Source organism: Xenia sp. Carnegie-2017, unplaced genomic scaffold (assembly GCF_021976095.1).
Source record: "Xenia sp. Carnegie-2017 unplaced genomic scaffold, XeniaSp_v1 HiC_scaffold_6, whole genome shotgun sequence".
Classification (NCBI taxonomy): domain Eukaryota; kingdom Metazoa; phylum Cnidaria; class Anthozoa; order Malacalcyonacea; family Xeniidae; genus Xenia; species Xenia sp. Carnegie-2017.
In genome coordinates this window covers 16,625,847-16,648,814 of record NW_025813526.1, presented here as the reverse complement: position 1 = coordinate 16,648,814, position 22,968 = coordinate 16,625,847, and the positions used below count along the sequence as shown (strand labels likewise).

Sequence of the window (22,968 nt, the reverse complement as noted above, 5' to 3'; positions counted from 1 at the left end):
TGGATATGTTGACGTTGCGTTAGTTTTCTTTAATTTTCGATCACGTCCCTTTTTTTTTTATGACTATCTGAACCGACAACACCCTAACATCACATTCACAGCTGAAGTCGAACAAACAGAAAGCCCTCATTTCTTGACATTGATATCTCTCGTACTAATGGAAAATTCACCACTTCCGTCTACCGCAAACCTACTTTCACTGGCCTCTACACCAACTTCCACAGCTTCATCCCACTTACTTACAAACTTTCACTAGTCTCCTGCTTCCTTCACCGCATCTTCAATCCTTGTTCTACTTACGAAAATTTTCATACAAAACTCGAATTTACCAGAAATTCACTCACCAAAAACGGTTTTCCTTCACGTATAATTGACCAAATAACACGTCTCTTCCTTAACAACACCTTTGCCCCCAGACCACCTGTTTTGACTGCTCACAAAATGCACATCTATGCCTGTCTTCCTTTCACCGACATACACTCCCTTCAAATTCCCACACAAATCAATAACCTTTCTGCTGCAGCCTCCCCACATATATCTATTAAATTTGTTTTCCGCCCTTCCCACCGTATCTCTTCTTTTTTCCCCTTTAAGGACAAAATTCCCAAACCTCTGAGTTCTGGTATAATCTATTTATTTAAGAGTCGAAGATGCAACGCCTCGTATGTGGGTCAAACCACACGTCATCTACACACCAGATTTTCGGAGCACTTGGGAATATCCCCCCTTACAGGCAACCAAGTTTCCCACCCTGAGTTATCAAACATTCTTGCTCACATTAACGCAACTGGACACACCCCAACTTAGAGGACTTTAAAAAAATCTCCTCTTCCAACGATACTTATGAACTCTCCATTCATGAACGCCTTCTAATCAATAAATACAAGCCTTCACTTAATGTGTAAGGAAACTCCATTCCACTTAACCTCTTTTAATTTCTCTTTATTTTACTTCCTAACTTCCTTATCATATATCCATTTGACACAGCCTCCTTTAGTAGTAACTTAACACCTTTTGCAAATATAATATCTTGTCTTAACATCCAATTTATTATTTGCCTGAAGATGCCTTGAGTAAAGACGAAACGTTACAATAAATTTAATTTTAAATTTGTTTTTTTTTGTCTATTTCTATGGCTCTAATTACAGCTAATTATTTGCTAATTCTTTAACTGCACTTAAGATCATTTTAAAAACACCACATGACTTACATTATTTTTTAAAACATTATAATAAATGCAAAACATCCACAAACGCTTTTTCTGCAAGCTTATCCTCAACTAAAGAAAGATTTATTAAACTCGAAACCAGTTTAATGTAATGCTTATTTGCTTAATTGACAAAAAAATAAAAGTGCAACTAAAGATCAGCAGAAATATGGTCTTTAAAAAATGAAAACCTTGTTTTTAAAGCCAAAAGTCGTTCATCTAACCTTACATAACGTAAGACTTTACGAGCACTCATAAAATTTCAAAAATTTAGAGTTATTCTATTCAAAAGCCTCAAACGTCATAAAACATCTTGCAAGCTTCAACGAACAAAAATCCTCTGAAAAGGTTACTCTAAATGTTCTTTAAAATACAATGTCAATTTTAATCCAAACCAATTCTCGTTTTCCCTTAGCTTCGATATTAATTTTATGAACAACTTTAAACTGCTAGGCAGTTGAATGAAATTCGCAATCATGTGACCAACGAAAAATTTTTTTTTTCATGTTTTGAATGCATTTAACGTGCAAAAAAGATTTTTTTAAATAGTTAATATGTTTTTTTCCTAGCAAAAGATTGCTCAGCGCTTTACAAGAAAGGTAAAAGAGTCAGCGGAATCTACAAGATTAATCCGGACAATCGAGGCAGTTTTAATGTATGGTGTGACATGAACACATCTGGAGGTGGCTGGACCGTGTTTCAACGTCGTCTTGATGGTAGTGTTAATTTCTACAGAGGATGGCAAGAATACAAAATGGCTTTGGAAATCTAACATCAGAGTTTTGGCTTGGATTAGATAAAATAAATAGACTTACATCTAGAAAACACAAGAAACTTCGGATTGACATGGAAGAGTTTACAGGAAACACAACATACGCCGAATATGATTTCTTTTCTGTTGCAAGTGAAAGGCAGAAATACAAGTTGGACTTTGGAACATATTCAGGTACAAAATGCTGATAGGTATCCAGTAGTGGAATGAAATTAAGGAAAAAAAAGTTTTGTGAATTTTAAACATGACCGAGGCCCCCTAAATTATATCTTTTCTCCAGACTTTAAACTTTTTTTTTGTTTTCAGTTTATCATTCAACACTTCAAGCTATTTTGCCTGTAATACTACGAAAAATTTCACTCATTTCTTAGTTGATCAGAAACTTTTGGATTAAAAGAAAAGGCTGAAATTTACCTCCATATCACTTCAAACGAAAGCAATATTGTCAAACGTTAATATTTTTAAAAAACTCACTCCCATAGTAACTAGTAAATAATACTATCAGATAATTGTCTATTGGTATCAGACATTGCAAAATGCTTTACAACTCAAAGTTTTGCATAAGAAATATTCATTTTAGACTCAACTTTATCTTTATGATGACATGAATTATTCTGTGCACATTTTTAGGAACTGCCGGTGATTCGTTGAACTACCACCAAGGAATGGAATTTTCGACAAAAGACTCTGACAACGATAAATACCATCGCAATTGTGCAATCCTGCATAAAGGCGCATGGTGGTATAAAGGGTGTCATATGTCTAATTTAAATGGGATCTATCATCATGGTCAACACTCCTCATATGCTGATGGTATCAATTGGCATACGTGGAAAGGCTTTTACTACTCCTTAAAATCCACTTCCATGAAAATACGACCTCGTAATTTTTTACTTAAGAAGTGAGAACTTTCATTTATTTTCTTCTTTTTTTTTCTGTAATTGATAATTTAATGCATGTATACAAAATAGAACTAGAATTCACGCATGAATAAATTCTCTGAACTTAATTATGCCTAATATATATTCACTTGAAAAGTTTCACTTTGAATATTAAAGGGGAACTCCACCCTCAATTAATGTTGGTCTTAAAACTTTGTCAGTCTCGTGAAAATAAATATGCTGCAATTTTTTTGTTTGTTTCATTCAATATTTTCACAAAAAATGAGTTGAAATGCTGCAGCTAGGGCATCCGGTGCGTGGGAGCAGAAACATGTCAGTGGCTTGTATTTGACGTCATATCGTCAATTGATGCTCAAAGCTCTATGTAAAGTCGTTGCACAGTCATAACCAACTTGCGTCAAAATGCTTCTCCTAATCACAAAATGTTTCTTTTGAAACTTCAGAATTTTTTATTCATAGGTATATACACAAGCAACTTTTATAGCTTACATGCAAGTATTGAGCTGGTTATTTGTATTCTGTTTTAATCGAACGGTTTCACATCCATAAAGGCAATTATCGCACGTTTTCCGCACTACATATAGAATTTAAATATTGATTAATATTATTTTTTAATAAATACGAAGGTTGATTTGTGTGGAAACTGTGCTGTAAGGCCGTTTGCTTCGTTTGCTTGTCCTCCGAATTCAACCTTAAAAACAGTTTCTACTGTTTTAAAAAAGTCTATTGCCATGAATAACATTGAATAATAATAAAACATGGTTGTGTAATTTAGATTCATTATGGTTGGAAAATAATCCTACATAAGACCATTGTAAAATTAGCCTTTCGTGTATAGAATTTAGGTGTAGTTTCCTTGACGTAAAGTATGAACTTATAGTTTCCTTATTATTTGAACATAATTTCCCTTTTTTAAGTCACATTTGGGACAAAAATTGCCAGTGCTATGAAAAACAAACACCCTCATATTGATCATCAATATGATGTGTGGCATTTGTCCAAATCTGTCACAAAAAAAAACTAACAAAGGCTAACATTAAGGAAATGATGACTTGACCCATTGGATTAAGTCCATTTCTAATCATCTTTGGTGGTGCTCTGCAAGTTGTAACAAGAATGCAGAAGTATTAGTGGAAAAGTGGAAGTCTATCCTTAACCAACAACAAGAATTTCTGGAGAGGGAACACATATTTTAATCAATGTTGCTACCAACAACTAACAGAAAGACAAACAAGCAGAAGAAGTGGCTATCTCCTACTTCACAAGCAAATCCTGCTGCAGAGAAGGTGATTTGTGACAAGAGGCTTCTAAAAGACCTGTGGAAGTTATCTGAGTTTTGTCACACAGGAGAGTTGGAGGTTTACCTTTCCCTTTTACTGAAATACTGCCCAAAGCGAGAGAATTTTTCATTTCCTGGAATGGTAGCCCGCACTCAGTTAGCAGCATTTGATCACAACAACAATATTAACCATGATAAAGCAGTCATTACGTCAGGGACAAACAAAGGGCAAGACCGTTACAAGATGATTTTTGCTAAAACAAAGAAGCAATGGGTTGTAAAAGCAATGAAAGAAAAGAAAGAATACCAGTACGTTGATATACTACTTGACGAGGTTGTCAATGCATGCAAAACTGAGGAGATTGAACTTGTACATCATGGCGATAATCTTTCAAAGAACATTTCTAAATCATGTCCACCCAGGAAAGAAATACTTGTAAAGGAACATCAGTCAGTGGTGAAGTTAGCTATGGCAATAGTTTTTGCCATGCTGATATAATATGATGTTGCATCAGTGAAGACAACTTTTGTACATTCATTCCTAATATTAACATAGCAAAAACAGCATGGTGGAAGCTTTCAAATTGAAATTCCTCTGCTCGACCAAGTGGAGGAAATGTTTCTCTAATGCGAGTAACATGATGGCAAGACGACTCTTACTTCTCTACCCAAGATACCTCAGCACCATCTTGTCAACTGTCTATAGATTCCGGGTTGTTATATAATATTTGAAAACCAACAGATTCCTTTTGCTTCTATTAATATATATATATATATATAAGTTTGAAAATTTGTAATCCAGGCATTGAATATATAGAAGATAAACGTTTCTTTTAAATGATTTTTATTGAGTTTTGACTTTGCTTGAGCCTTCATCAGAATGAGGATATTTATTTACGTGTTTTAGACGTTTAGAGCTATTAATTAATGTGATTGATGGGGTGAAATGCGTTGCCATGGGTTTTGGTGTGTTGTTAAAACACTACACTCTAATTATATTAACACCAACCATATTAACAACACACCAAAACCCATGGCAACGCATTTCACCCCATCCAATCACATTAATCCACCCACTAATCCAATTAGACGCTCTAAACGTCTCCAAGCTAAAACACGTGTAAATAGATATCCTCATTCTGATGAAGGCTCGAAGCAACGAGTCGAAAGCTCAATAAAAATCATTTAAAATCCGAGAAACGTTTATCTTCTATATATATATATATATATATATATATATATATATATATATATATATATATATATATATATATATATATATGCATCCTAGACTTACTCAACTTTTGCCTCTCCACTGAATTTACCTTCCAAAACACATACTACAGACAAACTTCAGGCACACCAATGGGATCACCACTATCCACCTTCCTCGCAGAAGCTGTCATGCAACACCTCGAAACACAATCAGTCACAAACAACACAAACATCAGACTATGGAAAAGATATGTCGACGACATCTTTGCCATAGTCAAGAAAGACAAAACTGAACAAATCCTACACACCATAAACAATACCACAAAGAACATTACCTTTATTAAAGACGAAGAACACGACAAACAACTTACCTTCCTCGACATCCTACTAACCAGAACAGATGACGATACACTAAACACACAAGTATACTGCAATACCACCCACACAGACCAAATACCCGATTTCAACAGCAATCATCCAACACAACACAAAATAAGCTACATTCGAAAACTTTTCAACAGGATAAACACTCATTGTAATACGGAAGAAGCCAAAAAAACAGAACGCAACTACTTATACTCCACATTTACTAAAAACAACTACCCTAGAAACTTCATAAACAAAACTATATACAAAGTACAAAACAAAACACAAACCGACAAAAGCAACAAAAAAACCGGACGAAACAGTAAAAAATCGTCACATTACCATACATAAACGGAACATCAGAAATGACTGCCAGACTTCTTCGACCATTTAATATTAACGTCGCCCACAAACCTACACAAAAACTCAAATCATGTTTCACCAAACATAAAGACAAAACAACAATTCATGATACAACTGACGCGCTCTACATGATACCATGTAAAGACTGTTCGAAGCAATACATAGGACAAACATCTAAGAGAATTGAAACAAGACTCACAGAACACAAAAACGCCATAAAACGACGAGATCCGAACTCACTACTGGCAGAACATACCCACGGAAACAACCACACATTCGACTGGACAGAAACTAAAGTACTCGGACGCGCACAGACTAAACACGCACGCGAATTTAAAGAAGCTTGGTACAGTAAAGACAAGGACACAATAAACAGACATATCGACATACCCATCATATACTCACAACTAAAGGAAAAGGACATAAAGACTACAAACAACCGTTGGATTTAAACCGTTAAAACGATAAGGCCTGGAAAAAGAACCTTTCCTTTTGTAAAATATTGCGAGCCTGGCTTTAATGTGCCAGTGGCAAATTGTATTGCGAGTGAGGTTCGACAAAGAAGATCTATGGTTTTTTTGGGTTAAGAAACTTTTGCTAAACAATATATGGCTCATGCTGACATAAAACTTCTGTAGATGTAGACAAAAAAAGAGCCATAGCTACAGTTAGGATGCTAATGTAGGCAATTCCTGTGACGATAAGACAGAAGAACGCCATTCTTCAACAAGTTTTATCATTAAATGAACTTGGTCATACTCTTGGAGTACCTATCGCCAACATGGAATGAACTTTAGTTTTAATAATGATAAAAACATTATAATATGAATTTGCCATTTTTGGCATGTTATACATAAACAGATTGGTGCCTTTGTTCAATGTGGATGTCATGCATCCACTTTTTACAAACTAATAACATCTATTAAATATCCAGTAATAAACAGAGTGATATTTTAATGCTTTGCTTCTATACAGATATATAATGTTTTTGTTAAATGGCCTTTTGCAAGATTAATATGATGATAGTAAAGACTGAGAAACTCGCAAAACCATTGGGCAACAGCATCTTGTGTAGTTAGGATTTGTAGGGATGGGAAGCTGATTTTAGTTGGACTAGGGTCACTAATGTGTTTTTATAGCAAAGTGCTTTGAATGAGCTGTTCCCACCTTTTACACAGTTTTTTATGAAAGTAGTATCCATTAGTTGTTAATTTCTGACTATTATTTTCTATTATTTTGTACTTGCAATATGCAATGGAGTTATTTCACGTAACTGTAGACATGGGAGAAAAGATTAATCTGATAGAAAAAATTAGGACAACATTGACCAAGATAATATTTGATTGTTACTTGTTACCAGTAAAGTAATTTAAATCAAGATTAAAATACAATGATATATTTTAATGGAAATTTTGAATATTACAACACCAAAAATACTACTACTTTAAATTAGATCTTGTGCAAGAAATATTTGGTAGCTATGATTTGCGTGCAAGCTTCCAGTTTCCATAGATGTAATGACACAAAATATTATTTTAAGCATTACCCTTTCTTTTCACAGACCAAATTTATAAAAAGCGTAGTATTATAGTGTCCAAGTTTGAATGTTTTAATATCTTAAGTTATTTTATGTCCATGATGCTTTAAAGAGTATTAACTTTGCTGATATGGGCAAGTACGTTGTGAAAAATACATACAAAGTGTCCAAGTTTTACCACTGGGAAATTATGCGATACATAAGTAGGAAAACTTAGCAATACTTTTCTCACAAAACATGCTAGTGCTCAATGGTCAACACAAGGTTTGCAATCCTCACCACGAACAATTATTAAAAAAAAACAGTGAAAAAGTTTAACCCAGGTAATATCACAGTGTGTTGTGTTAGTTCTATACCCCACTCCTCCTCCTAAATGGCGAATGGCTAAACTGTGACGTTGCGTGCAAGCACACTGTTATCAATGAAACAAACCGAATAGTACACTTACAGCAAAGAATAAAGACGTGTTTGTATAATGCACATCAAGTCCGAAATAATCAGTGGTTAATTTTAAATAAAAATTAACATTCTACATCAAAAGCTACAATGTAAACATGTTTCACTTTTAAGCACATTCTCCTGTTTGCATTCAAACTGCTGCCTTTCTTCTTGGTTCTTTCTTGTCTTATAGCATTTCATCGAATAGTATATGCAAGAGAAATTTTTTTGTAGCCATAAAATAAGAAACTTTAACTTAAAGACAATTTCTTACTAGTATGCCGAAGGCAAATATTTTCAGCCAAATCTGTATCATTACACCACACAAGAATCATTATCCTTTGATGAAAAAATTTGATGTCAGTAAGAATTGTGCTTACTTTTCTTCCTCAAACAGGGTTTATTTTATTTCTCAATTAAAAAAAAAACCGCAAAGTAATAATTTTTAATGCAGATTTTTATTAAATGTAAAAACAAAACAATTACATTTAAAAGTTAGTTTGAAGAATCAATTTAATCTTTCCATCTTCTTTAAAAGTCATGTAAAGGACTCCTGGTCGCCATGTCTATCCTAAAAAAGTAAATCATGAGCTCATTGGTTGATATCGCACATAGAAATGGTCTTATTCTTTATTGGATAGTTTTCCTTATTTTGTTTATCCTCTACTTAGAGGATAGTTGTTAAACTGAAGCAAACTCACATAAAAAAACATAATTTATATTTCAACATTCCAGATACTTACCAGTCCACATTTTACAGCATCTGAAGTAGTCTATGTTGTGAAGCCAGTCACCATTATGATCTTTGTACAACCCAGTGACGTAATATCCAACTTTTTTACATGTTGTCCATCCCTTCCTGTCAAACGCATATCTGATGTATTCATTGTAACAGTGAGCATACTTGTTTGGATGATTGACAGGCTTGCAACATTTTCCTGCCTCAATATTGTGTAATCTTTGGCCTTTGGTGCGATAGAGACCATTTAGGAAATATCCTTTTGGACAACAGCTCCAGGTACTGGCCCTGAAAAATAATTTGTTCTTGTTATTCATAATGTGTATAATTTGGAAAAAAATATTAAGAACCACAAGATAAGTTAATAATAAACATTGTTTTATTCATGGCAAAACTAAGTTAATTTTTGGTTAAAAAAATCTTTCACATGAGATGCTTTTCATGTTATCCTATTACCTTTTCTTTAAAAATTAAAAAACAAATTACTGCATTGCAGCGTTCGAAATTAGTAATGCCAATTGTAAGAACTTGTGACTTTTTTAACATTTCATAAGTAAACCGAAGAGAGATTACTTACTTGTCAAGTGATTTCCACCAGTTAGCATTTTTGCATGTACTTCGTTGCCCTGCGTATTTTGAACTGGAAGTGCAGCATTTCGCTTCTTCAAGCTTATAAATTCCATCATTATTGAATTTTTTTAACTTGTTTCGGTAAAATCCAGTAATAAATTGTCTTGTATTGTCACATTTTGACCATCCTTTTTTGTCAAATGATTTCCACCAGTTGTCATTAACGCAACGTCTCGGTATAAACGTATCTATAGATGTAATGATAACAGTAACAATATTAATTTGACATAATCCAGTCACATCATTCACTGCCATGGTGAAATTTTGCTGTGTAAACACACAAGAATAGCTGTTGCAAGTTTAATCAATTATAGGAGAGTTATAATATGCTCATCTTTTCTGGGCTTCTATTTTTTCACATCTAGATTATTCCAATGAAAATGGCAAGAGTTCAAAAAATTATGCGTTTACATTACATTTCTAGAGATCAAAAAATTCATTCACATCTACCTTGCTAAAGTACAAAAGAGTTTTAAAAAGAGCAATTTAACTATTTCTTGGTAACGCACAAGCAACGTGCTCTTATATGAAATTTAATCGGCAAACGTTGATTGCAGCAAAGAGAAGTTCAGCTGAATCTTCAAAACACTACTTTAAGAGATTTAGTTTGCTCATTTATTACTTCCCTGACCAATTCTAACTAATTTCATTTTATTATCAAACTTTCTGTACCACAGCGCTATTTATCAATTGCATATTATTATAGTTTTACTAAAATTTGTGATGCTAACGTTTTTCTTACGTTGCTAATCATGTCATAAAGCTAGAAACTAAGAAATCTACTTAATAAGTTGTTTTAATTGGTGTTATATTTGTAAGTATACCCAATTTCTAGAGTTTACAAAATATTCGAGCTTACATTGACAGTTTTTTCCAAAGAAACCAAATTTACATTTGCAGCTGTACAACTGTCCATTCCTTTTGCATACACCTCCGTTAATACAAGGTTTTGAGTGACAAGCATTATAGACTAAAAGTAAAACAAGTGATAGTTTATTAATTGTATTTTAAAAAACATAATTGATTGCCAAATGGTTTTGCTCAACATTTTCAAATAAAGGAACCCAATATGTAAGACCTCATTATCCATAATTAGTATTCGCAAGAACCGTGGAGTTGTTATAAAATGTCATTAAAAAAATGTTCTATCATTAAAGTCACTGCAATTGAATACACTAACTCATGCTTACATTGACAGTTCTTTCCAAAGTAGCCAGGTTTACATTTGCAGCTGTACAACTTTCCATTCCTTTACATACACCACCGTTAATACAAGGTTTTGAGTGACAAGCATTGTAGACTAAAAGTAAAACAAGTGATAGTTTATTAATTGTATTTTAAAAAACATTATTGATTGCCCAAATGGTTTTGCTCAACATTTTCAAATAAAGGAACCCAATATGTAAGACCTCATTATCCATAATTAGTATTCGCAAGAACCGTGGAGTTGTTATAAAATGTCATTAAAAAAATGTTCTATCATTAAAGTCACTGCAATTGAATACACTAACTCATGCTTACATTGACAGTTCTTTCCAAAGTAGCCAGGTTTACATTTGCAGCTGTACAACTTTCCATTCCTTTTACATACACCACCGTTAATACAAGGTTTTGAGTGACAAGCATTGTAGACTAAAAGTAAAACAAGTGATAGTTTATTAATTGTATTTTAAAAAACATTATTGATTGCCCAAATGGTTTTGCTCAACATTTTCAAATAAAGGAACCCAATATGTAAGACCTCATTATCCATAATTAGTATTCGCAAGAACCGTGGAGTTGTTATAAAATGTCATTAAAAAAATGTTCTATCATTAAAGTCACTGCAATTGAATACACTAACTCATGCTTACATTGACAGTTCTTTCCAAAGTAGCCAGGTTTACATTTGCAGCTGTACAACTTTCCATTCCTTTTACATACACCACCGTTAATACAAGGTTTTGAGTGACAAGCATTATAGACTAAAAGTAAAACAAGTGATAGTTTATTAGTTGTATTTTAAAAAACATTATTGATTGCCCAAATGGTTTTGCTCAACATTTTCAAATAAAGGAACCCAATATGTAAGATCTCATTATCTATAATTAGTATTCAAAAGAACCGTAGAGTTGTTATAAAATGTCATTAAAATAATGTTCTATCTTTAAAGTAACTGCAATTGAATACACTAACTCATGCTTACATTGACAGTTCTTTCCAAAGTAACCAGGTTTACATTTGCAGCTGTACAACTTTCCATTCCTTTTGCATACACCTCCGTTAATACAAGGTTTTGAGTGACAAGCATTGTAGACTAAAATTAAAAACATGGTTTGAGTTAATTGAATTTGAAAAGCTTTCAATTCAATTGTTGTCCATATAGTTTAGTAATTATTTTATAAGATTGTTTCTTATTTTATGCAACAATAAATTTAAGCATAAGGCCTGGGAAAAAAGTTGTGTTTTGGGGTAAAATTTTCGGGCAACTAGGCTTAATTCCCCCTTAATCGAGACTAATCCCACGTGCAAATGTTCTTAAGAATTAATTTAAGCTTTCTTTTATAAAACACTTCCTGCTTGTCTCTTGTGATTTATGAGGTAGTGCGACATGAACGGAAAATCTAAACGCATTACAAAATTCAAACTTAATTTACGGTAGCTAGAGCAGAAATAGTTCAAAAAATTAAGAGTGTAAGTTATAGTTTCTAATCAATAAATTTGTTATAGTTTGACTGCACAAATGATTAAAAACAAGGTACAAGGAAATATCATTTACAAATCATACTTACTTCCACAATTTTTTCCTTGGTAGCCAGGTTTACATAAACACTGGTAAGATTTGATTTTTTTTAAACAAAGACCACCATTCTTGCAAGGTTTCTTAGCACATGGGTTGAAAACTAAATAAAAAGAAATACATCATAAAACTTGCAAATGCTTTTGAACATACTCTATCTGTTTCTATATGGTACTCAATTCCTGAGAACTCAATGTTGTTCTCTATTTTGGAATAGCTCTCTTTAATGTGTTCATGTATTGAAATTTTCAAAACAATAAATTTAATTTTTTACCTGGGGCCATTTTGCAGCATTTGAAGTAGTCAATGTTGTGAAGCCAGTCACCTTTATGATCTCTGTACAACCCAGTGACGTAGTAACCTGCCTTTTTACACGTTGTCCATCCTTTCCTGTCAAACGCATGTCTGATATATTCATTGTAGCAATCACCATACCTTTTGGGATGGCGTATTGGTTTGCAACATTTTCCTTCCTCAATATTGTGTAAATGAATTCCCTTTGAGCGATAAAGACCATTTAGAAAATATCCTTGAGGGCAAACACTCCAAGTGCTTTTTCTAAAAAAAATTTTAATGTTTGGTTAAAACTAACTGCAAAGGTTACTGAGTTTTATGATTAACTCACATTGTGTGTATAAGACGCAGAAATTTTTCTTACGTTTGATGAAATAACGACACACAAGACATTATTATTCTATTATGTAGTTAAGTAAGTAAATGATTAAATGTTATTGTTTCAGTTAACAAAAATATAAACTATTCAAAACTAAATATAATTTCTCTTAGACAAGTTCAAGTATTTGCACTTCAAGAATTATCAAATAACGCTGCGATTGATAGGGTATCTATACAATTATAATTTGAAGATTTTAATCGAATGTAACCATCTTGCAAAATAATTTAATTTTAAAATAATTTCTCCCTATGAGTTGCGAAGATGTAACTTTCGGCACTTCCTATGCAAACTTGGCCACCAATTTTGATGCTTGGTAAATTTATGTTATGACGAATACACATTTAGAGCTTAGAAATGAAAATAATTGATGACTTGGCGACTTCCGTTCACGAGAAAACATAAAATGAGGAAAAAGTTCGAACACATTTTAAGGTATAGAATAAGTACTCAAAGTTAATTAAATCTAAATCATACTAACTTGTCTAAAGTTTTCCACCAGTTAGCGTTGACACAAATGCTCTTTTGACCTCTGTATCCAAGACTAGACAAACAGCACTTTGCCTCTTCAAGTTTGTAAATTCCATCATATAGGAAAGTATATAACTTGCTACGATAAAATCCAGTGATGAACTGTTTACTGGTGGAACATTTTGACCATCCTTTTTTGTCAAATGACTTCCACCAGTTGGCGTTAACACAGACCTTTGCTGCAATTAACGATTAAGATTAGATTAAGATAAGAATGAGTAATATATAAATTTTAATACGAACTTTTTCATTTTGTCTCATTGCGATTATCTCGTGCATGCCCGAAATATTAATCCTCTGTCGCATTCGTAAAAGTTAATACGAACAAAGATTATCGAATTTATTTCAGCTAATTGCCTATCAACACCTCATATACATATAATATATTATCAGAAAAAGTATTAATCAATCAATCAACAAAAGTCTTAACATTTCATGTAAATATTTATGACATCTAATTAAAATACTCACAAACGGAATGCTTAATGGTTGTTCAATTAAAGTAAGGCTACAGGCTATCTCAGAGAAAACGAAACCAGCCCATATAATTTATGAATTCACTGCAATGATTGTGCACAATAATTTAACCAAAATTCAAAATAGGTTAATGAACTTGTTCTATAAATGCTATTATTAACTCTCTTAACTTTTTGAATGAGACATCCGATTAACTCGCCTTGCCAAAGTTATTGGGAAACTGTGCCGAGATCTCGGCAATTCAAATTACTCGGTTTACCATGTAAACACGTTTGAACGGGAAACTCAGTTAGGCGAGTAGAATATAGGTACCAATCACGTAAGCTTCTATCCTACAAATAGCCTGTAAACTAAAATATGATAGCGAAAATGCATGAACAAAACATAAAATACGCCTTTCGAAACTTCTGTCAATTCATTTTATTATTTTTGCAATTTTTAAGAGTTTGCGATTGAACTATACTTCGAATTGGGGACTTTATGTGATAAAACGTATCGGACTGTATGCCGAGTTTCTCGGTGTCATATAAACAATGCGCACTGTTTCATCGCGGGTAGCCGAGTTATTCGTCTAACAGGTTAACTCGGCTCCATATGAACAGGCGCTAAAAGCTGCCTTACACGAGAGGTTACAGCTAAGCTACCAGCCTTGCGAGGCAGGTAGCACAACACGTTACCACGTGTGCGGCTAAATTTCGATAAGAATAATACCTCAGTTGCGTGTCCGCGTGAGGAAAATATATATCGTGTTTGATTTTTTTTTGCCTCGCGAGACATAACTCAACGTATGCGATACTCGTGAGTAGATGCTCAGCTACCAGCAAAAGACAACCAATGAAAATATGTAATTTTTCTACGTGACGACACAAAGCCTTCGACCATATGCCTTCGACTATAGTATAATAAATATGGCGGCTAATTCAATTGGCGATAATAACGAACAACTAAATGAGCTGTTTGAAGAAGAGAAATTGCTAGTAATATGGCCTGTCTACCCGTGTTTGTACGCAGTCGCGAAACTGGTTGTGATAACAAGGTCACGAGGCGCCATCATTGTTGGCGCCGGGTGGGGAAAACTTAGAAAATTTAATGCCTTACACTCCCGAAAAAACTATTTTTTGGTTTCTATTTACAAAGCTAAATCATTAAACGTCACTCCTCGTACAGCCGTTTAAATTTAATTCCTAAATATCCTTCAGTCTTGGACTGTTTCCCCCTAGGTCAGAGCTCATCAGCATGACAAAGAAACACACAGCACATCAGTGAAATTCAGTTCACTTTCAAAAGAAATCAGAAGGGCACAACGGAATATATGAATATGCACCCCACCCTCAACCCCAAATAACGTTCTACTTACGCCTCTGTCCAATGATAACTGTGTGCATCACATTGTTTCAAAAACGTTATATGAGTTAAAAAGTCATTTTACATTATCGTAAATGGCAGACTCAGCAAATACCAAAATTTAGAACAATGATCATTAAGAAACGTAACTGTCGTTCACAACACCGAACAACTTAATGAGAATGTTAATTACTAGAGCAAAATACTCATTTGGAATCATTTGAATGCAAACACTGAAATTTCGGTTGATAATGTAAATCCATTCTTAAAAAAAGTTCTCTTATTACTATCTCACTTTACCTTTTTTAGCCTTTGTGGCAATGACCTAAACAGTAAAACGACATAGAATTTAGAAAATTTGTGACAATAAGTGCTTCATTCTACATATATTTTATTAATCCGGGATAACACTTAATGATAATAAAGGCGATCTGCTGTTCCACACATTTTTAAATACTTAAGTCGAAAACTATATCGCAAAACTAAATCTGTAAGTAGTTGAAAGTACATCCCTCCCTTTTTACAAGAACGGACCTTAACGAATAATCTATGCATTAAGACTATCAGAGCTATTCCGCAGGACCAGTAGCTATTAGCCAAGATGGCTAACTGCCGTCTGCAATAATAATATGATATAGAAAACAGCATGCCTAAATTATTGTGTGTTTATGAAACTATTTTATTTATTCAAAGCTTTAGTTGGGTGGCTCAGACCGTTAGCTTTTAGGACATTTGCTGTACCTTACACATACCATTAAGAGCAGAACGGCAGACAAAATAGTGAGACTTGACTTCATTGCGTACGCTTTGTCCATCACTGCTTCTTCTAATCATCAACTGGCAACAAGATGCACAGCCTAAATAAAACTGATACAATGCGAAAGGTGCTTTATAACCTCGCCAGTCTGATGAAATTTCTGTCACATCTCTAAAATTTACATTTTTAATACTTGAATCTGCAGGATATCCCTACTTCAAATATTAAAGATCATTTGTAGCGTCTGAATAAACAAAACTCTTAGTCGGCAGTAATCTAGATGAGATCAATGTTTCCCCTGCTGGAAAATTACTTATGTAGCATAAAATAATTGCTTATATTCAGGTTGTCGAAAAAGAAGTTAATCGAAATTCAACACGCTAATGTGTGTACAATACTGAATAAACGACCATAGTTTTGAATTATTACGAAACCCCAGATTTCTAACTATACAATGTCAAATTGTAGTTGCATTTAAAGCAAAATGAGCAAATACTAGCACGCTGAAATGCTTTGGTGGCACGCTGAAATGCTAGAACTCTATGAATTTTGGAATATGCATGTTTATGCTAATTTTGTTATTATGTAAAAGTTAGGACGGATTTTTAAACGATATGTTACAAATAATGGTGGTTAAACAAGGCAAACATTTTTCTGCCTTGTCATGCAATTATACAAACCATTTAGGCAAATGTGTAAAACTTTTAGTCACCATTTAAATTTGTTTTAAGGAATGCTGAATAAATTTGACTTTGTTTTGATATCATTTGAATGAATTTATTAATTACTTTTCCTATTGCCCATCATGACGCAGAGGTGAAACAATACGATTTCGACTTAACATTTTTAACTCTCTTATATTTGCTTATTGCTTTTCCATACTTTACGAAAAACATCACATTCTGAAACTAAAGCACTGGTTTACAACATATTGAAATATTGCTTTTGTTTATTCAGTATTTTATGCACATCAGCGCCTGAAGATGCATTACCTTTCTTTAAGACACTCTGATACGTACATTTAGCATATAGGGAAATGGTAGCTTTTTTTGGCCGTCTTCTGAATGTTGTTTTATTCCATTTATTACACCAGACAAAATTATACTTTTAGTTGGTTAGTACATATGTCCAATGTTAACCTGGCTTTGGTAAGGCTCGAATTTAGTTCAGGCAATGAAAAAGTAGCGCATTAGCAACAAATTTCTATAGTTTACTGCGTCACCGACTCCAACTGATCGAGCCAAAAGAGGCTAGAACTGACATTACACCAGATTTCAACTTATGAAGTAACTAATGACAATTAGCAACTAGAAGTTTCCTCTTAACTAGTTATTGGCGTATGAAATATCTTGACTTCGACCGGAACATTGTCAAACTATGATTATAAAGACATTAATTAGTGAGTCATATGAAAAAAAAAGCAGACAGTTTTACCAACGCCTCACAAAAGGTCACAAATTCGTGGTGGACAGACGCGCAACTAGAACGTTATTTGGGGGAGAGGGTGCATATTCATATATTTCGTTGTGCCCTACTAATTTCTTTTGAAAGTGATCCGAATTTCCAAAGAAATCAGTAGGGCACAAGTGAATATATGAATATACACCCCACCCCCGATTAACGTTCTTGTTACACCTCTGGTGCTGGCACTTATTTAGATACGCAAAATTATGCAACAGCAAACGGAATGAAGTTTCCAGCACTTAAATGCAGGTACAAATGACATATTACGTAGCGTACGTCAAAGGAGAATTTAGAAGTGTCACGTTTTTCTTGAGAGAGAAAGAACAAAACTAACAGAAAGCTGAATTTTGATGATATTAAACTCCCATATTGCTGCATTAAGCTTGGATGGGTGATAAATTTCGAAAAATAAATATTTTTACTTGCATGTGACTAATCAAAAACATCTACAATGCAGTTCCGAGAAAACTGCTTCGTGTACGTACTTGGCATCGGTTCCTAAGTACACTTAATTAGAGAGTTTACTATACTTCACATTTCCGAAGTGATACTCAAATATTTACAATCTATTTTCAAACCTCCTTTTTGTTTAGTTAATAATTTAATTAGTAACTTACACAAAGAAACTCCTTCCTGATTTTGCTATCAGTGCATTGGATCATTTCTTTAATATAAAATATTGTAAATCAATGAAAACACATTGGCCACGTTTGATTTGCATGTGGAGATAACTTTGTTTACTAGGAGCCTTATCGGGTAAAGCGAAGAAACTTTTCGCCCTAAATAGAACTGATACTATACGAAAGATGCTTAATAACATCTCCTGTTTGATGAAATTTCTGTCACATCTCTAAAATTTACATTTTTAAATTTGAATCAGCAGGATATCCCTACTTCAAATAATAAAGATCATTTGTAGCGTATGAATAAACAAAACTCTTAGTCTGCAGTAATCCAGACGAGATCAATGTTTCCCCTGTGGAGAAATTACTTATGTAGCTTACAATAATTGCTAATCTTTAGTATGTCGAAAAAGAAGTTAATCGAAATTCAGCACGCTTATGTGTGTACAATACTGAATAAACGACCATAGTTTTGAATTATTATGAAACCCCAGACTTCTAACTATAGAATGTCAAATTGTAGTTGCATTTAAAGCAAATTGAGCAATTGCTAGCACGTTGAAATGCTTTGGTTAAAATCACTTTTTTTACCTATTATATTTGTGTTATATAACTCCATTGAAAAGAAAAGTCGCTTTGCATCTTCGGCACTTACATCTTATTATTTTTACGTACTTTATGAATTTTGGAATATGAATGGTTATGTTAATTTTGTTATTATGTAAAAGTTAGGACGGATTTTTAAACGATATGTTACAAATAATGGTGGTTAAACAAAGCAAACCTTTTTCTGCATTGTCATACAATTATACAAACCATTTAGGCAAATGTGTAAAACTTTTAGTCATTCATTTAAATTTGTTTTAAGGAATGCTGAATAAATTTGACTTTGTTTTCATATCATTTGAATGAACTTGTTAATTTTCCTATTGCCCATCCTGACGCGGAGGTGAAACAATGCGATTTTGACTTAACATTTTTAACTCTCTTATATTTGCTTATTGCTTTTCCATATTTTACGAAAAACATCGCATTCTGAAACTAAAGCACTGGTTTACAACATATTGAAATATTGCTTTTGTTTATTCAGTATTTCATGAACACCAGCGCCTGAAGATGAATTACCTTTCTTTAAGACACTCTGATACGTACATTTAGCATACAGAGATATGTGTAGCTTTTTTTTGGCCGTTTTCTTTATGTAGTTTTATTCCTTTTATTACACCAGACAAAAATATAGGTTATTACATATGTCCAATGTTAACCTAGCTTTGGTAAGGCTCGAATTTAGTTCAAACAATGAAACATTAGCGCATTAGAAACAAATTTCTATAGTTTACATCGTCACCTGATTCCAACTGATCGAGCCAAAAGAGGCTAGAATTGACATTGCACCAGATTTCAACTTACGAAGTAACTAATGACAGTTAGCAACTAGAAGTTTCCTCGTAACTAGTTATTGACGTATGAAATACCTTGACTTCGACCGGGAGATTGTCAAACTATGATTATAAAGACATTAATTAGTGAGTCATATGAAAAAAAGTAGACAGTTTTACCAACGCCTCACAAAAGGTCACAAATTCGTGCTGGCCAGGGGAGTAACTACAACGTTAATTGGGAGGCTGCATATTCATATATTTCGTCTTGCCCTACTAATTTCTTTTGAAAGTGATTTGAATTTCCAAAGAAATGAGTAGGGCACAAGTGAATATATGAATATACACCCCATCCCCGATTAACGTTCTTGTTACACCTCTGGTTCTGGCACTTATTTAGATGCGCAAAATTTTGCAATATCAAACGAAATGAAGTTTCCAGCACTTAAATGTAGCTACAAATGCCATATTACGTATTGTACGTCAAAGGAGAATTTAGAAGTGTCACGTTTTTCTTGAGAGAGAGAAAGAACAAAACTAACAGAAAGCTGAATTGTGATGATATTAAATTCCCATATTGCCTCATCAAGCTTAGATGGGTGATAGTTTTCAAAAAATAAATATTTTTACTCGGATGTGACTAATCAAAAACATCTACAATGCAGTTCCGACAAAACTGCTTCGTGTACATACTTGGCATCGGTTCCTAAATACACTCAACTGGAGAGTTTACTATACTTCACATTTCCGAAGTGATACTGGAATGTTTACAATCTATTGTCAAACCTCCTTATTGTTTATGGAATAATTTAATTAGTAACTTGCACAAAGAAACTCCTTCCTGATTTTGCTATTAGTGCATTGGATCATTTCTTTAATATAAAATATTGTAAATCAGTGAAAATACATTGGCCACGTTTGATTAGAATGTGAAGATAACTTTGTCGACAAGGAGCCTTATCGCGTAAAGCGAATAAAATTTTTACCCGCGTATTTGTAAAAGGTTTTGAATTCTGTCAACCATCATTATGAAATTGAAGCTCTAAAAGAATTAAACTGCCAGATAAAATCATAATACTTAAAGTAGCTGTTATATAGTACATAATTATAAAACGACATAAAAGCTAAAAACTATATCTTTTAAATACTTGCAATTATTTATTACTAAAAACCATTCATTAATACACACGAAGTTAATGACCGCTGCCTGATAAAATTTTAATTTGGGTGAAAAGCCATACAAAATTATATAGAGATTATGGACAAGAAATTAAGACTTCAAACTTTGTACTATGCAAATATGTGGAAATACATCCGTGCCGATAACCACACTCATAGTGCAATTTTAATCGCTTTCAGATAAATGTTTTTCTGTATCAAATACTAAAGTGAATGAAGTAAAATCTAAAACTAAATGCTATAAGCATTTCAGTAGTTAAGACCATTTTTTTACACATTAGTGTGTTGCCAAAAAATAATTGTGTGTTGACAATTTAAGAAGAGAGTGATTTACCATTTAATGTCATGAGAATAAAGAGCGTATTGTTTCTAATATTTAGGCTTAGCACTGTTGTTTGCGACAACAGCTGAGTTTTCTTGAAAACTAATATCGTAGATTTTTAACAAAATTGACAGCTACATCTTGCAGTCTAAACATGTCACAACTAATAACAGGTACAGATACAATATAAATAAAGTTAATTGTAGCCGTCTAACTTTTACTTTAGAATACTTTAATAAGATTCTATTTCTTTTAACCGTTTCTTTCTCAGGTTGCCGTATGGCACTGTATGGAAACCATGCTTAATGCAATTTACCAAAAAATTGGAAGTAGCCAATTTTCTATGAAAAAAATCTTGCCAATTATATTAAAGCTTTTTGTGATTCATTTTCTCAAACAGCACATGACATTCTCCCGAAAATATTTGTGAATAAATTATTATGCATGGCTTAGCATTAAGTGAACTTTCTTTTAAATGTAATATAAGTGACTTTCTCACAAAAACATATTTGCTGTTATCTGTAAATATTGTAAGTATATATATTATGGACGGATAAAATCATTTTTTGCACAAGTCACCCGGATAAAGAGAGACAAAATTTATCAACAATATGAGAAAATGGGCTGAAGGGTTTTTTTATATATTATTTGGGAAATCTGAGAACATGCTAATTGGCATCGCCTGAAGTTAACATGTTTATTTTTGACAAAAAAATTTAAAACCTTCTCATCAAGTCAAATGATTACCAACACCAATATTAAATTTAAAGTTGTAAATAATACATCAACGAAAGCGATTTGAAATAACTGTTAAACGCAACGATGTGCGTGCGTTGTATTAAAAAAAGATGCGAATGATTTATGATATGCTTATCGTTTGATGAACACCCTGTTTGCGAAAGAGCTTTTTGATGACTAGACGTCTCCACTTTTTCAATATCACAGGATATGGAACTAACCAGAACAGAAGCGACACTCCTTTGAAGTTTTTGGTCACGCAAACAATTGCCAAAAGCGAGCGTTGCCATATTCTTGTGTAGCAAAGTGGAAGAATTTTACTATAAACAATATAGTGAAATTTGTATTGTCGAGTTTAAAAATGCTCTTCATGGAATGTAACTCGACAATATTTGCCACTTCTATGAATATATTAAAGAGAATGTAATATACTCTTACTTTGTAGATTCTTTTGACTTAAAAATCTAATTTTACGACACAATTCAACTGAGATTTATTTGGATTCGGTGGTTGGGTCGTAGGTTTTAGTTTATCTTTACCATGATGTCCAAAGCAGTTACAAATATGTTATGACTTGTCATATATTTAAAAGAAGCCTTAGAAATGATTTTAACTAGGCTTCATTGTTTTGGAGATCAACTTTCGTGTTTGAACGCTTTTAATATAGTACCATTATAACATGCAAAATAGCAAATATTAGTTCATGTACAATGAGTTTTTGGGCTAATTACTCATATTTACGCTTCAATATGATGGATTTGGCTTATGGAATAAAAACCATTAGTTTATATTTTTCTGCAAAAATGTGATACATGATTTTCAGGGTTAATGAGAATTTACACCAAGCTTTTTAGTTTTTTGTGCACAAACAATTGTAACTCTAAATCCCTATGAAATGCTTTGTTGAAATACTTAGGCCCAGTTCAAACGTCGCATTTTACATGCGCCGAATCAAATGCGAGAATTATGTGCATGTAAAATGCGACGTTTGAATCAATTAAATTCGACGGATTTTAAATTAATGCGACTTTAGTCGCATATTCGACTGAGTTAGTCGAATATTCGACGGAAATTCGATGTTGATTCAAACGTCGCATTTTACATGAGCCGAATTTAATGCATAATTTATTTTAAGATATTTCTAAGCAAAAATCAATTATTTCCATGCTAAATGCCATGCGCAAAGTTGTAAAAACATGGCGGCGGCGAGTAATGGTAATGGCCCTTGTATTTCGTGCACAAGTTTAACAAAAT

At 33.2% G+C, this 22,968-nt stretch overlaps 1 protein-coding gene across 1 annotated transcript in view; it reads right to left on the bottom strand.

Moving 5' to 3' along the window:
- LOC124457201 (neurogenic locus notch homolog protein 1-like) overlaps window positions 1-22,968 on the bottom strand; it is a 136,318-nt gene that overhangs the window by 67,933 nt on the left and 45,417 nt on the right. Inside the window, exons 12-15 of the mRNA XM_047007482.1 lie at window positions 11,634-11,744; window positions 11,302-11,412; window positions 10,970-11,080; window positions 10,639-10,748 (exon numbers count right to left, since the gene is read on the bottom strand). Of these exons, the coding sequence (XP_046863438.1) occupies window positions 10,639-10,748; window positions 10,970-11,080; window positions 11,302-11,412; window positions 11,634-11,744 (443 nt within the window). The remainder of the gene's footprint in view (window positions 1-10,638; window positions 10,749-10,969; window positions 11,081-11,301; window positions 11,413-11,633; window positions 11,745-22,968) is intronic.